General features: G+C 34.9%; 2 protein-coding genes across 12 annotated transcripts in view; one reads left to right on the forward strand and one right to left on the reverse strand.

Moving 5' to 3' along the window:
- Positions 1-3,008, reverse strand: part of foxp3a (forkhead box P3a) — a 19,686-nt gene extending 16,678 nt beyond the window's left edge. For 4 of the 9 annotated variants that reach the window (XM_068223014.2, XM_068223011.2, XM_068223012.2 and 1 more), the window contains exon 1: positions 2,211-3,008. The gene's annotated coding sequence lies outside the window, so the exon portion shown is untranslated. The remainder of the gene's footprint in view (positions 1-2,210) is intronic. The other 5 variants (XM_073909762.1, XM_073909760.1, XM_073909758.1 and 2 more) reach the window with 3 other exon arrangements.
- Positions 1,613-16,527, forward strand: LOC141375633 (protein phosphatase 1 regulatory subunit 3A-like). 3 transcript variants are annotated; one of them, XM_073910428.1, is made up of 5 exons: positions 1,613-2,677; positions 8,394-8,434; positions 8,537-8,625; positions 11,647-11,673; positions 13,316-16,527. In XM_073910428.1, the coding sequence occupies exons 1-4, from the start codon at positions 1,839-1,841 to the stop codon at positions 11,671-11,673; spliced, it is 996 nt and encodes a 331-aa protein (XP_073766529.1). In that variant the 5' UTR covers positions 1,613-1,838; the 3' UTR covers positions 13,316-16,527. The 3 variants fall into 3 exon arrangements, with proteins under 3 accessions (XP_073766529.1, XP_073766526.1, XP_073766527.1); XM_073910425.1 differs by lacking the exon at positions 11,647-11,673; XM_073910426.1 differs by lacking the exons at positions 1,613-2,677; positions 8,394-8,434.
- Positions 16,528-17,322: the final 795 nt, after the last annotated feature.

A 17,322-nucleotide genomic window follows, 5' to 3' on the forward strand; every position in this document is an offset into this window, starting at 1 on the left:
ATTATTTTGTGTTCAACAGACAAACAAATAATTGTAATTTTAAAACCACTTGAGTGCGAGTAAATGGTGTGGAAATCTTCATTGAAATGCTATAGCTGTTTGGCTAAGACTTTGACTTTGAAAAAACTAATATAATTATCTAAAAAGTAAAGTTTTTATAAAATACATTTAAAAATAGTGACAAAAAGGCTGGAAACTTATTTGAATAATTCTAATAATGCCTGAGAGCACAATCTGATTTAGCAAAAATGCACTGTAATTGTATAAATTTGCCTGTATTTGTTTTTTTTCCTATGAGCATCTAGTAAGTATTTTCAATGTCTCAAAGAGACTCAATTTGTTGTAAATTCTGAACTTAATCTTTACATGTGTTGATATTTTGAATAATTTATAACTTTAATTTGAAATTGCAGCACTCTGTGGTTTAATGTGACACCAAAGAAAGAAAGAAACTAATATTTGTTGTCTTCTGTAAAAATGTAAATAATTATGACAAAATATAAGCGATCATAATGCATCCCTTAATACATCATGTTTCCATTGAGCATCAGTGAAAATTTGAACCTTTTTAATAGTGTAATAGTGTCCCTCGATTGTCCTCAGTATTAAAAAATGGATCTCAAAATTACACAGTCGCTGCTGGAAAGGGTTTGAATATGCAAAATATGCTGGAAGACTGAAGAATGTGCAGGACAAGGAGGATTTTCTGAAGAATGAAAGCAGTTTAACTGTTTAGAACAAACAAGGCACTCATGAATAAACATTAAAAAAACTGATAGTATTAAAAACCAAAGGTTGACACACTGTAGCAGGGGATTATTTGAATGATTTCAGCTATTTTCTTCTGCCTTGTAGAATATACGTAAACATATTTTCTGTAAAATGCTTTACTCAGGACAGTGCTAAATAAAAAATAACATTGTTTCATCTCTCTTATTTTGTTGAATATTTTCATGTTTTTACAGATTCTGCAAGGGGTTGCCAAACCTTTGCATAACACTGTTTAAAAACAATTTGCTGTTTTATAATGTGTAAAACATATTTATTATAATATAAATATACACTTATTGTAATATAAAGTAATTCAAATTAATAATAATAATAATAATTATTATTATTATTATTATTATATGACTTATATGTTTGTAAATGTGTTCTGTTTATATAAACAAATAATGAAATAAGAATTTTAATGGACAATAATATTAGTTAAAAACACATGTTAAGCACGTAAATTATCCTGCACTGACATCATTTTAATTAACAACACAGACAACAATAAAGATTAATTGTTCCTGTTGTCATAATATTATTTTAATATTTCTTATTTGTTTTAGACCTAATAGAAAGATCATAACATTAATATATAACACATGATTTAAAAAAAGAAAATAGGCCTAACAATAATTAGTTACTGAGGAGATAGTAATAACTATTGATATTGAAGTATCATTAGGGTGATAAAGGTTTTTTTTTTTTTTTCTTTTGCAATTATTATGATGAGGAATGTTTATTCTCACAATAAACCCCAAGTTGTCTTTAAACTTTAAATAGCTGAGGGGGGCGTGTGCGGTTTGGAGCGACCAACAGGAGCTCGGTGGGAGGGATAATCCAGCAGAACCCGTCTTCCTACTGACCTCTGGAAAAGCATGGACGTTCTTCCTACTAAATTTAGACATTTATTCGCGTGTGTGCAGTATGAGCTCCAAACCGCGGTTCTCGTTTATGTCAATGATTCAGGCCTAGATCGGTCGAGGCGAGGACGGTGACGGACCCTCTCGGGTCTCCGGTGGCACTATGTAAAGCAGCGCAATCTGACAGCAGCAGAAACAGACGCAATGGCGCAGGGAAATAACAACAATTTCCTATCTATCCCCTCACAACAGGGTCTTTTCAAGACGGTTAGAGTTGAACGTTCTGAAGACAATAGTAACGATGAAGATGAAGAAGAAACAGAGGAAGACGTCCGGCTTATACCGAGGTCTTCCCCCGTTCCCAGGAAGCGAGGTTCGTCCATCGCGGATGAAACCGCCGAGTACATGCGAATTCGTCTCGCGTTAACTGATAGAAGAGTCTCGTTTGTAGACAGTATGGGAGCCGAGCTCGCTGATGTCAGAATGTTTGTCCCGTTTGATTCAGACGAAGAGGACAATTCAAGATGGGAAGAAGAGGAGGCGAAATACCGTAAAGCCTACAGCGAGCCCACTTACCGTCTGTGGCCGGAGTTCCAGGTGCTCACCGGCCCGGAGCTTTTACTCGCGGTCCACACCAACAAGCTGGAGGTGGACAGCGTGACACCTGTGCCAGACGAGCCTCTATCCTTCGACGTGGTCATTCGTGTGCTTAACATTTCTTTTCACAAATCAGTCTATGTCAGGTCGACTATGGACGGTTGGATCAATCACTTTGATTACCCAGCCGAGTACGTCCAGGACTCAAACGACGGCGAAACGGACAAGTTCTCCGTGAAGCTGTCCTTTGCTCCGCCGTACTTGTTCAACGGAGCACGCATTGATTTTGTTGTTCGATATGAGACGTCAGATGGAGAGTTTTGGGCGAACAACTCTGGAAGGAATTATTCGGTAACTCTCCTACAGTCTTATGATGAAGACTCGGTCCAGACCTGCGCGGCGGAGAAGCCAGAGCTGAGAGGAATCCTGAAACCTCCCCGGTATCGGTAAGTGGGCGTCAATATACTTATTACAGAGGTAAAACCCTATTAAAACTATGTTTAGCCAGCTTTCAGGATTATTCTATCTAACAACAAAGGGTTTAACCGTTACTAAGAATAAGAACAAATATTTAAGCTGTTAGAATATTTAAGATTTATGTATTTAACGTTACTAAATATCACAATAATTTTGAAAAAGGAAAATATCTCTAAATTTGTCGTTAATTTTTTGTCGGCAACGAACTTCAAACATTCAGATTTTTGAATATCGCCAAGTAAAGCGCAGACTAAACGCTGGTGTGGAATACCGTATGAAGAGACGATCACAAACATTTGTGAACGCTCCACCTGAACTCCACTCCGGCATTTGCATTTCCCACGAGAGAGGAGGGTTACTGGAGTGAGTGTGCGAGCTCTAAATGGCATTTAAAAATTGTATCCCTTATTAATACTAAAATTTGACGTTGCTTGTCTGAAACTGTCTTGTAACGTCTAATATTGTCATTGTCAGACAGTGCATGTAAATTCATTCAAAGTTCACATTTGCATTTTAAGAATTATGCATTCTTGCTTAAATCGCACCCTCAACCTTGGCGTTACTGGCACTGCGCTCTACTGTTTCTACAATCTACTTTTACAGTTTCTACAATTGTTTTCATGATTTAAAGTCTGCTTGAGGAGAATTTTAGCAAACTGACATACTTCCAACTTAAACGGAATGAGAATTTTTGTGTGTATCATTTGCTTTGTAGCAAACTAATGGTGAGAGGGGCGTGGTTAACAATATTGTGGCTGAAGCCATCAAACTGACCTCAAGAAAGGATCCTGCTACTCCACATGTGGATGTGAAGGTTCAGACTTTGACTAAAAATGACCAAAACATAAAATTTCTGTGGATAAACGTGTACAATTGTTCACCTAAAGCAGCAGGTCCTAACAGGGGGGTCCCGGCCCACAAGGGGGTCCACAGTGAGCTCTGTGGGGGGTAATTTTTTTTAGCAGTGGATAATTAGGAGAACGATCATGTTGCCTTAGTTCATTTTATCCCCTGGCTGACCTAAACAATGGACAAACTTGTAATTTGTCTTCCACAAGAAAGTCTAATGCTAATGACTGAAGTATACTCGACCCAGAAGAGGAAGCTCCAAACATCCTGGGTCACAGCACTAGCAATACTGGAAAACACCAAATGCAGGAAATACTAATAGTTACCTGAACTATGTTTTTATTCTATTTTCTCCAAGCAAAGAGTCCCAAACCAAGCCACTGTGTATTATCTGTACCAAAGTTTTTGCTAATGAATGCATGAGGCCGTCCAAATTAATGAGATATTTGCAGACGCATTCCCAATACAGCGACAAGAAAAAATTAACTTAAAAAAATTTACAACTTAAAAAAAATTGGCAAACTAATATAGTCAATTTGAAGGCCAAAGGCTTACGTTTTCAGTTACAAATGGCCTACTGATGTTTTGCTTTCATATTTTACGTTAAGCTATTATTTGTGCATAAACATATACAGATATAGATATAGTAGTAAATATATTTTCATTCTAACTGCAAATTTATATGAGTGATAGCATTATTAAATGTTAAGGGGGCCTTACAATATTTTCCAGAGAAAAAGGGGGTTTCAGGCAAAAAAGGTTGGGGACCTAAAGAACAACAGTGCCCACTAGGGCTGCATGATATTGGAAAAAACTGACATTGCAATATTTTCATCCACTGCGATATATATTGCAATATAAATGCAGTTTTACTAGATGACTTGAATAGCTTTTAAAGAAATCATAATTTTTGATTGGTTGGGATGATTGTGTAGGGCAGCGTATCTGCATAAAATATCATTTTAAAAGTTCATAGTTAAATACAACAGACAACGGAGGCAAATAAACAATGATTTATGATTTTTCTCAAACTGTATTCAGAAGCAAAAATGTAATAATCACTGTATAATAATAATAATATTAATAACATTATATTGTTTTAATTGAGTCCAAATGTACAATTAGACTTTATGCTACAAACGTTTAGTTTGTTGTGCTCAAATGTTTCAATTTGCTCAAAATTCTAAACCTTGACTTTTTTTTTAAGAAAAGTCAAGGTTTTAAAACTCAAAAAAATTCTGTTATATCGTCCCTAAGGTAAATGTAAAGTTTTTTTTCGTGTGTTTTTTTTTAATGTGTTGTAAAGAAATCTGTGCTTTTGAAACATAGCAGTCAGTCAAGTCAATAATTTATTTTAATTCTTTAGCCTGACATGTCTACAATAACAGCAGCAGTTTCCTATTGTGTTAAATGGGGGGAAATTTTAAGTTTTTTCATTTTACCCAGACATTTAAAAGGAACTTGTTTTAGAGCATTTATCACAATACCGTGATGCAGTGATATTTTTATCCAAGGTTATCATACTGTCAGAAATTTGTACTGGCCCATGCCTAACATTGCAGATATCTGCAATGTGACTATTACGGACGTGCACATTGCAGTGTCAATGATGAAATGATATATTGTGCATACAGCCCGAGTGTCCGCTACCAAAATTGTAGATTTTGATTTCACACAGAATTTAATAATAAGTCTCTTGATACTTTTATGCAGCATTTCTTTTATTCTCCTCAAAGTCAGCATGCACCGGAAGTTAGGATTGTCTTATTTTCCCCCATATCATGATGTACATCCAATTGAAACAGTCCTGAAATAAGGAAAAAATGCAGGGCGGTGCATTATTTCTTTTAGAAATTGTTTGGACTGTTAGAAAATGGGTGTTGCCAACAAAATAGACAAAAGCAGGGCAGAAATAAGACAGGCACTGATTGCCCTCCAAAAGGCATTCCATGTGACCAGAAGTGAAGAAAAGTCCTTTTGAGTGGGGAGGGAGGTTATGGTATTTCATTAAAAATGAAGGCAACATTAAATATTAAAATAAAAAATAATGAAGTGCATAGAAACAGTAAAACAAATCTTATGGAAGTAAACTACAAGTGTGAACACGAGATGCAATTGTTGCAATGATTGACTGTAGCATGAATAAAATTTTAAGTATAGTTGACCTGAAATGAAAGCTTACTCACCCTGCTCGAAACCTTTCGGTTTCTTGTGGAACACAAATGATGTTTTAAAGAGTATTAGTAACTATAGTGTCCTTTGATAGGAAAAGTCAATAGCAGCCAGTTTCCAACAGTCTTCAAAACATCTTGTGTGCTCAATAGAACAGACTCTGTAAGGTTTTAAACAGGTTGAGTGTGAATTAATGATGACATGATTTTCATTTTTGGTTAAATATTCCTAAGAGCTTACTTACTTGGACATCCATGACAGTCTGCACACTGTGTGATATAATTTTTTATCATTAAGATTGTCCATGGATGTTACAGTTAAAGCAGTAAGCAAATGATGATGTAGACCGAGTCAACTAGGTAGTAGTGCACATTTGTCTAACTCATCCATCCATGTTCATTCATGCTAGATTAAAATGTGAAAGCTGTACAGACATGGCTCTGCATGTGAGATGAAATGGAAAAAATTGGACAAACACCGAAAAAGAGGTATATCAACGCCTTTATATCACATCTGTATATTGTTTGAGTTTTGGGGTTGCACAGTCTCCCCACCCCCTCACTCCCTTTTAAGAATGGCAGCCATTCAAGGGTGTGCGAGGAAGATGAAAATAGGACAAGGCAGGTGTCACTTTCAGCTCTAGCATATCTAGACCTTACCTCTGACCTTTCTGTTGGGGTTGCACGATAGAGACACAACAAACCAACAAAAGAAGACACAAACCTACGCCGTTTCCCTCACATGATCCATTTTTTCCACTTTCCATATTCGGTCTGGGATATACAGAAGAACAAAGAAAACTAAATAAGCTTGGTAAAGATGCCACACACAACATTGTGATGCAGATAAAAATCAGAAGTGAGTTTCGATCCACAGAGTCTCGCAACCTGTCCTCAAATGTCAACTCTTGTTTCTATTACTTTGCTTAAACATGCTACGACTATAAGGTCATAAAAAGGATGTCAGGTACAGTGTTTCACACACACAAAATACTCTATATGTAGAGACGATTTGGAAAAAGGTTGTATAAATATTATATTAGTTTGCGTAGCGATATTTGGACTGGTCCATATTTCTTCATTGGATTAGTCATGTGGTTTAAGGGTGAGTGAGGGCGAGACAGTCTTTACCCACAGATGTGAAAAAGCATCTCAAGCTCTGGAGGAGGTCAGATGTTACCAAAGCAAGAAATGTCACAGAGGTCACAGTTATTTTCCATTTAGTTAGTAAAGCAATCTTGTGGCAATCTGCCCAATGGATGAGGAGTTCACTTTTAAAGGCGTAGCTTACCCAAAGATCACCCTCATGTCATTATAAACCTAATTTTTGATTGTGGAATACCAAACAAAATATTTTCATAAATGTTGGTCACCATACACCATTCGTTAGCCTACATATTTAATTTCATTTGTTTATATATTGCGTTTGGTTCTATATTTGTTTCAAAACTATTTCTAAATTTAGTTCTAATTTTCAGTTCTATCCAAACACTCCTCCAAAACCAGACAGGTGGACAAATCTAAACTTGTTTTTATTTAAACAAATATAAATACTGTATGAATATAATAAATAATACTGCTAATAGTAATATTATGCAAATGCAAATTGTCATGAATAAACTGAAAAAAGCCCTTAGAGATGAAGGCATGGAGGTAGTGTATATATATGCAGTCTATTTCAGTTCTTCAAAATAGCAAAGCACCAACAATGCGCATTAACACCTCCTTTTTAGACTGGAACACCCATGAGTCCACAAAGTGGCATAAACGGTTTTGCTATTTAATCAATGTTAAAGAGGGAAAATAGGGTTGCACTGGACTGAAAATAGCAACAAATTACACCAAGCACGTCTTGTGCCTTATTGATAGGGTGTATGATAGTGCCGTTCGGGTTGCATTTGGGACAACACTAAACTCCACCCAACAAGGCTGAGTGTGTAGTGTGTAAGTGCACACTACAAGTGCAAAGTACAGGGGTTGCATTTACAATAAGACTTCACACCACACCTTGTATTTCTCAAGCTGAAATGTAATAATATTCCAATATTAACATCTACTGTGGCTGCATTGTATTAAAATCAAATTGTCAAAAAGCTACCTTTTTTTTTTGAAGACCATGTATTAGGATTTACTACATACATAGGTAAAAGATCAAAAAAATGTAATCCAGCATTATTTGTGTTCTGTTTGATTAGTCATAATTTTTGCTCAGAAAAAATAAATGATCATACATTTTTACCATGATTTACACAAGATTTATCTTCCAAAAGTCTTTCTTCTATCTTATATGAAAAGGGCATGTTTGATTACATTTAAAATATAATTTTGTATTTTAAATCTTTATTATTTGCCACCATACGTTCATTGAATTCTTTTATTCTATCAAGTACAATTCAGTATAAGAATGCTGCTTTAATTATGCTGAATGAAGATTGAACGTTATTTTACCCAAATTTTGACCATTTATTTTCAAAAAATGATTTCAGAAAGGTGCATTAAATATGCTTTTTATGTAAAATTATTATTATTATTTTTTTTGCTCACTGTTTAAAAGGGAAGCATTCAATTTTAAATGCAGTTACAAATTATATGGATTTTAATACTTTTTTAAATGTTTACTGACATGTGCTAGTTTCAGTTTGTTTATGTTTGGTTTGCTTTTTAGAACGGCCAGTGGTTATGATGACTCTGATGACAGAGAAGATGGTATGTGTTAATTGTGATAATGTTATTTATCTCAGAATTAAACATTTTATACTTTAAATATCTCAGAGTTTTAAAAACAAACTGTAATTTTTTTTTTTTTAGGAAATCTAAGCAATGACGAGTGTGAAGCACCGGAAAATCAAGACTATTTTGCACAGCCAACCATAGTTCAGCCAGAGATCGACATCGAGGTGAGTGAGATTTGCTTTATATCACTTGTTCTAAAAGCGAATAAAAAATGCAAACATACATAAAAAGTTTAAGCATAAGCTCATTTTCCCCACCTGATTTTAACCTTTACCAGATTTCCATGATGGTTTTCATGTGCGGTATAAAAGCAATTTTTTTTTGTAATTGCGGTATCGGAAAACTCTGTGTGCTGTCTAGACACTCTTACAGTGATTCATTGTATGTTGCGGTATACAGTTATTTATCTTATCACTGCTGCAGTTTTTTTTTCTCTGTCTATTCTTATGCATAGGATCCCTGTCTGTCACTATTGCAACAAATGCAGGGCTCTAGTGTTTTTCAGAGCAACCCAGGCTAAAGATAACTCAAGAATCTCGATGTTACATTCAACTTTTACCTCATTGATTGCCTATTGTCTTTTTAATGCTAGCTAAAATACTGATTACGGTTTTCATCATGCATACTCACACAGTCCAATACGCTTGTTAAAATTACAACCAACATTTCACTGTTCCAATAACCACTTGCTTGTCTATTTGCAGTGTTGATTTGAAGCTGTTTAAAAGGGCTATGTGTAAGAATTTATGTGCTTTAATCACTTTTAAATTAAACAAATACTTGTATAATATTTTACCATATCTAGAAATACTGATTGATTAAACATTTGTCCTATATAGCCTGATTAATATAGTATTTAATATTTAATAATACTTTTAAAAACCACTTATAATAACCAGGTAATTTTAATTACCTCAGCTTTTGACATGATGCTGGTGAATTGGAGAGCTTATGCAAACATATCCATATTGCTATGATCTGATGATTTTTTTAACTGAGGGTCTCTCCTTTCTGTCATGTTTCTTCATTGTGAGTTTGATTTAGAAAATTGGGTATATGCACATTAAATAAATTAATAAATAAGTTAAATTTTTAACTTTTAAGTTAATTAAATAACAAGGACATTTAATTTATAATTAAATAACAATGCACATTAAATTTAATGAAATAACAAGGACATTTAATTTATAATTAAATAACAATGCACATTAAATTTAATTAAATAACAAGAACATTTAATTTATTGTTAAATAACAATGCACATTAAATAAACTTTTAACTTTTAATTTAATTAAATAACAAGGACATTTAATTTTCAAGTAGTCTGCTCAGGTTGTCATGCCATTGATATATGATATAAAGTAGTTATCAGACCAAACAAGAAGCATTTATCTCTAGCCATATCTTTAATATAAGGAAATTTATTTTACTGCAGTATTATTAAGGGTCATCTGCTGATGCTGATGGCGCTTGCAATGAAACAGTCATCTTGTTTTACAATTAAAAATAGTCAAATTAACTGTTCTTTGGAATTTTATCAGTGGTTGTAAAACACTTGCTGTGAATATAGTCCATCGAATCATGTAGTTTCTTGTATGCAAATAGTTTGCCAGCTGCAGTTCACTTAATGGCCAAAGTTGTCGCTAACTAGTTTCGCATCTGTTCTCAACCATTTAAAAATAACAGACTTAATTCATTCAAAGAGCATAGAATCACCAAGGGGCGACACTCTTGCTATTTAAGAAACATTCACTAGATGCTGCTAGTGTTGTGCGGCGGCCATTTTGGAATGAAAATTCCAATAAGACAACAGCACAGATAACTAACGTTAGACAGAATGAATCAAAATATTGAGTTACATATGAGTTAAAATGTTATACTATATAATTTTGTGCTCTCAGCATAAAAGAGTACACCCCCTTTGAAAAGTAACGTTTATCTAGTAGTTTGTATGGCCTCCATGGTTTTTAATGACAGCAGCAAGACTTCTGTGCATGGAGTGAACAAGTTGGCTACATTTTGCAACATCTATCTTTTCCATTCTTCAAAAATGACCCCTCTTTCATAAAGATGCTCAACTTAATGTTTGTTTAAAATTCCCCATTTTGTTTTCAGTTGGATACAGATCAGGAGCTATATTTAAAACATGCTAACATATTTGACATAAAAGCTTTATGAGTCTTTCTTTAACAGACAACACTGGGAAATGCTATTATAACGTAATACTTCAACAAAAAGTGTACTGTCAGTCTGTTGTCAACATTCCACTTTAAAAGTCATTATTAATTTGTATGATAGAACAAAAACTATTAAATTAAAGTAATTAAAAGTTTAAGTAATATCAAGAAATCAAGTATGGTTAATCTATTAAACATTAAGTCTGTGAAATAAACTATTAAAAGTGCTGATGATCAGCAGTCTTGTGATTGTAAGTGTTGCATTGTCGTCTTTCAGTTTGTATCTCAGCATTAATGTGCTTTTTAAATAAATAAATAAAAAACAAAGCAGCTGCTTGCTTTCATGATAGCAATGAGATCCAATGGATGGCCGATTGCTTTCACTCCAAAATGGTGGAATCGTGGGGCTGTTAGGGAACATTCCATAGAGTGTGGCCTATTGGTGATCTAAGCTCTTTGATTCATTACCAAAAGCCTTAATTCAAAATGACAGTTCTGTTGTTCAGTTGTTCTAAACCTAAATGACTTTTACATGAAACCATAGTCCAAAATAATACATTATTAAAATGATTGAAAACTGAAGAGTTCTGTTTACCTAAAAAAAGAAAAAAATCAAGTAGAAGAATATACTTTTTTGACCTAGCATGAGAAGAAATGTTGTTTCTTGGTTGAAATATCTATTTAATTGTTGACTGTAAGCCTTAAAAAAATTATATATATATATATATATATATATATATATATATATATATATATATATATATATATATATATATATATATATATATATATATATATATATATATATATACATACACACGTGATTTTCAAATATATATTTTTAATTTTAGTGTTTGTTTTTGTTTATAATGCTGACAAAATGGCCTAGCCTTTTGTAAATTAGCCCACTAGTCAAACAAATCCTCTTCTCCAGTCTATATTAAATAACAAAAACAAAGATATGTATTTGTTGATATTGTTATTCTTTTCATCTGTCTACCTGAACAGCTCATTGAAGCTTCGGCATCAACTTAGGTAATGTGCATGTGACTTGTCGACTTGACGCCTTGCTAATGTCACCCATTCATCGTGTTGCATGTAATATGCATCCTGTATCATGTCCCATAATACATAATGTCTAGATCAACAAAGTAGAAACTGTTTATGTTCATGTTTTTAAAAAGTAAACTTTGTGTATACTATGTATTATGTTTTGTGTATTATATAGGCAAGTTAGTCGGGTAGTAAAAAAGGTCCTCTTTGCAACTCTAAAGTTTCCCACGTAGGACAAAAGCTGCTGTAAAAGTGGAAAAATCTTGTTTTTAACTTAATGTTGGTCTGTTTTATTGGGTTCCTGGGCTGTTTTCCCATAGAGTGTTTTGGCAAGTAGTCAGTAGGAGGTGAAACAGCCCTTTGTAACTGAAGTAAAAACAAAACTGTTAAAGTCTAAAAATGGTACAACATAAGCAGCAAAAATGTTATTGCATCGATTTGATTTTGTGTATGTAAGTATTTTCAGTATCACAGCATGTTTACCCTACGTTTACCTTGCACAACTTTAAACAGGCTACATTTTAAGCATCACAGTTTAAACAGGCAAAATGGTAGCATCACCTTTTTAATCTTTAATTTTTTTTAAACCTGTGTAATTTTTTTTCACAAATGTTCATAACTGTCTTTTGAATATTTTGTTTTTCATTAAAGTATTCTCTTCTCACTGGCTTTGGCTACTGGGAAAGAGTCAGTGGGAACTGGCACAAACTTCATTCTAACACAAATTACATCTCCATTTGTATTTGACATTTTAGATAGTTTATCTAGTGCTTTTTATTAATTGATTTATGTAAACAATAATGATAGAGTTTTTACACTGATAGATTATTCATATTTTTCAATTATATTTGGTTCTAGTTTTTGCATACATTTGTTACTGATTATTATTAATGATGAAAGAAATAACATTTATAAACGGACATGGTCTGAAACAACAGCATGAATAAAATGCCAACAGAAAACTAATAATACTCATATCAGTAGTTAAATTGTGCAAATTAGTGCTGGTTTCAACAGTAATATCAATAGTAAATGTGATTAACAATAATAAGCAAAGGTAATCACTCTTGATTCTCCAAAGAGTTGCAATCAAGAAATGATTACTGTGATGCATTTTGAATTTAGATTTTGTGCCATTCGTCTTACACTTTCTGTTAGTCGGTAGCAATTCAAATTCGTAAATGCAAAACAAAGGCTCAGTTTTCACCTGGTTTTAAGATACATTTTCAGTGATCTGATCACAAGCGGTCATTTAATTTAAAACTCATTACTGTTTTTACCTGGTACCAAATTTTGTTCATTTTATAAAAATGTTATATCAAATGTCCAAAAACTAGCTTGGGTGCAATTTCTCACAGCACTTCCCATAGAGATCACGTTAGATCAGTAGGCGAAGAGTAGGTGGTCACTTGTGGCTTTTAGAACGCATTGGAAAATGAGATTTACATTGTTAACAGCTTCTGGAAGTGGTCAGAAATGGACGATCTAGTGACCAGATTCACAAAACCAAGGTGTAAAACCAGATGTAAACAGTGTCAGTGTTTACTGCCTATATTACATTTTTTATTAAAAGTTCTTAAATCGTTTGGAATGCAAGTTTCGTTACTTTTGCTCTCTGTTGCAGACTGCCAAAAATCTGTCCAGTTCCCCAGAGTCCACCAAAACTTCCTCCATGGCAGGATGTTCTCTTTCCACTTCAGATATTCCCTACGGAGAAACACTTCCACTAGAGTCAATGTCATCCATAAATTCTCCCCAAATAGAAGAGTCTGGCCTTCATCCATCAATTTTATCCATCCCCCAATCACAGTCAACCCAGGAGTCCTCAGAGGCACAAGATCCAGTCTATAATGTTCTCCCTTCTGTGTCTTTTTTGGTTCCTGCAGTCCTTGTCCACTCCTATGATAAACAAGAGGCTAGCAATAATGAATCTGAGGTGTCCAGCAACCCCAACACACTGTCTCATCCACAGAATGGGATGTTAGCGCAAGTGCCTTTCGAGTTGGGCCAACCTTTACTGGCTGCGTTTCCAGACACGACACATACCGAGAAAGAAGATCTGGAGGAATTTCAGGAGAAGAAGGATGTTGTGGAAATGTATGACAAACTGTCAGACATTCAAGAAGAACCAAGTCAGAATGTAGAAGGAGATAAAACTTGCATTCAGACGTCGGAAAATCCCACACAGGCCTCTTTCTCAAAAAAGGTAAAAGTTGCAACTGAAGATGTAGAGAAGCTGATTTGGTCAGAGGGCTTGGAGAATCCACTGAATGAAGGAGGTCTAAAAGATTTTCAGGAAAAGGAAGATGTGAAAATAGACAACAGATTGGCAAACAGTCAAGAAGAATCAAGTCAGAATATAGAAGAAGATAAAACTTACATTCACAGGTCAGAATTTCTTAAACAGCTTCCTTCCTCAACACAGTTAAACCTTGCAAATGTAGATTTAGAAAACGTCAATTTGTCAGAGTTTTTAGAGAACCGTCTAGATGAAAATCCCAAGCAGTCTTCTTCCTCAATACAGGTAAATGTTGCAACTGAAGATGTAGAGAAGCTTAGTTTGTCAGATGGGTTAGACAGTTCTCTGGAGAACAGTCTGAAGCATCTAAAGGAAAATGAAGATGTTGTGGAAATTGTTAACAGCTTGGCAGATATTCAAGAAGAACCAAGCCAAAGTATAGAAGAAGATAAAACTTACAATTACAAGTCAGAATCTCCCAAACAGCCTTGCTCCTCAATACAGGTAAATGTTGCAACTGAAGATGAAAAGCTCACTTTGTCGGATGGGTTAGAGAATCCTCTGAAAGAAGGTCTGAAGGATTTTCAGGAAAATGAAGATGTTGTGAAAACGGTTGACAGTTTGGCAGATGTTCTAGAAGAACCAAGTCAGAATATAGAAGAAGATAAAATGTACAGTCACGGCTCGGAAGATCCCAAGTCACTTCCTTCCTCAAAAGAGGTAAACATTGTTACCGAAGACACAGCGAAACACAATTTGTCAGAAGAAATAGTGATTCCAGTGTATGAAAAGGATCTAAAAGATTTTCAGGAAAATGAAGATGTTGTGAAAACTGATGAAAGATCGGCAGACATTCTTGAAGAACCAAGTCAGAATACAGAAGATGAAATGTACAGTCACAGGTCGAAAAATCCCAAGTCGCTTCCTTCCTCAATAGAGGTACACATTGAAACTGAAGATGTTGAGAAGCTGATTTTGTCAGAAGGCTTAAAGAATGTTCTGGATGAAAAATGTCTAGACGATTTTCAGGAAAAGGAAGACGCTGTGAAAACTGACAAAATATTGGCAGATATTCTTGAAGAGCCAAATCAGGATCTAGAAAATAACACTTGTGATCAGCTGCTTGAAGAACCCACGCTGCCTCCTTCCTCTAAGGAGGTAATCACTGCAACAGAAGATGCAGAGAAGCTTTCAGATAGCTTGGAGCATCCTCTGGAAGAAGGAATTAAAGAAGTAGATCTTGTCTCTTTGATTGGAATTAAGCGTGCCCAGGTGTTCGAAGTGGAAAGCACCAAAACAGGGGATGAGGAATATGATGCTTTGGTAGCTTCCTATTTAGATACCACTTTACAGGACAGAGAAACCCAAAGTTTACTAATCAATCCAACCAGTCAAGAAGAAGGACTCTTGGATCCAAAAACCCTGGCCTCAATCCTGCCTGAGGACCCAAACATTAAAAACCAAACTGTTTCTATGTGTACTTCAGAGCATCCAACAAGCCAACCAGAAAAGCCAGCACTGGTCAGTGGTTCTGAAACATCACCAAGAGCCTTCGATCATCAGCCTTCAACTGTTCAAACCTCAGCAGAAGAAGATTTAACGTCTGAGCCTGATGAACTTTCCCAAGAGGCATGTAAAGACCTTGAACCTCAGCACACACTGCCAAGAGTCGACAGTGAACTATCTCAAATATCAAAGGATCAGGCTGAGGTCTCTCTGAGCACGTGTCTCATGGTCTCCGTAACCTTCTTCACTGCTGTTATCTGCCTGGCTGTAGGGATTCAAGAGCCCAGCGCTTTTCTGTGTGTGGGATTATTCCTGTTGTCCCTTTGGTTCTTTGGTTCTCCCATCCACTTCTCATAAAAGCCTTAAGACTTGACCTTCTTCCTTTCTACCCAGTGCCTTGAGAAATTCCCAATAAGAACATTTTCATGCAAGCAAATCTGGTGTCATATTTGTGTTCGCTCGTGGTTGTAAACATTGTGAGAGTTGGTGTTTTCAAATTTAGGAGGTGAGCTTAAGCTTGGTATGTTGTTTATCATTCAGACCTCCAGTATTAAATCTGCTGTGGATTATATATTACTAAAATAATCGTTCGAGCAACAAGTATGTTATTTAGCTGAATGACATCACTGTGTATTTCATACATGATTGGTCATTACAACTGTTACTCGGCTTAATGTTTCATCCTCCATTGCACAGCTGCTAGTCCTAAAAAATGAATCTAATATAGAAACTTGTAAAGGGGATGACTTGGTGGAGAGTGTATGTGGTTATATGTGTGACAAGAAATGAGGTGGACTGGACAATTGATGCAGGTCAATTCAAAGCAGGAATTTATGAAAGTGTAACTTTCAGGTTGTGTAGATATCTGTGGTATATGAGGAATTAGTCTATTTGTCTACGGAGTCTATTTGTCAACCAATTAAGGAGAGCATTAACTAGGTATCAAATATAAGGCACTACATTTTGTCACTTAAACACTGTGAAAGGGTATTTGATGTTATGTGTGATCATTTTGTAACTGGGATTACTCACATGCTGACTGTGTATAAACTTAAAAATAAGTGAATATGATTAAAGTGTTTGTTTTGTCATAACTTACTCTGCTTTATTGTTCCAAATCTGTAAGAAATCTTATTCATCTTCAGAGCACAAAACAGAGTACTTCTAATAGTAATCGGATATGGCCATTGAAAGTCTGTTCACCATAAACATTCATACACTGTAAAAAGCCATTAGTTGACTTTACCTAGTAAACTTATTGCATTATAATTTTCCAGTAAACAATCAATGCGCATAATTATAAAAGTTAAGCCAATTGGTATACTTCAAGTTAAATCAACTTGTTGCTTTTAAGTCAGTTGGTTTACTCACTTTATTAAAGTAACTAAACGTTTTTTACAGTGTACGTGGTGTAATGATTCAATCAGTTAATGCTTTACAATCTGCATTTACAGTATTTAAATTTAGTCGTGGAAGGCTGGAAGCTCTATCAAAGTTGATGCGAATTAACCAATGGTGTTCATTCCTGCACCTTATTGCACATTTCAGCTTCTGCATGAACCAATGAGGCTTGTTCCTGCACATATAAGTGGAATGGCTGAGATTATATTTGCAGATCTATTTGAATAAAAGGCTTAATTATCCCGTTCATCTTATACACAGGGTTCGTTCGGGTGCTGGAAATCCTGGAAAATGCTTGATTGTTAATATAGTGTTTTCAAGGTTAGAAAAGTTCTTGGATTTTGGACAAAGTGCTTGAACCTGCTTGAATTTAAAATTGGAGGGCTCGAAATTTGTACATGTGTGCAGATTTAGGAGACATTCACGCAGAATGCATATTTGCACCTAAAAACGCCAAACACAGCGCTCAGGAAAAGTTTAAAACA

The sequence above is a fragment of the Danio rerio genome, chromosome 8, assembly GCF_049306965.1.
Source record: "Danio rerio strain Tuebingen ecotype United States chromosome 8, GRCz12tu, whole genome shotgun sequence".
In the NCBI taxonomy this organism is placed as follows: domain Eukaryota; kingdom Metazoa; phylum Chordata; class Actinopteri; order Cypriniformes; family Danionidae; genus Danio; species Danio rerio.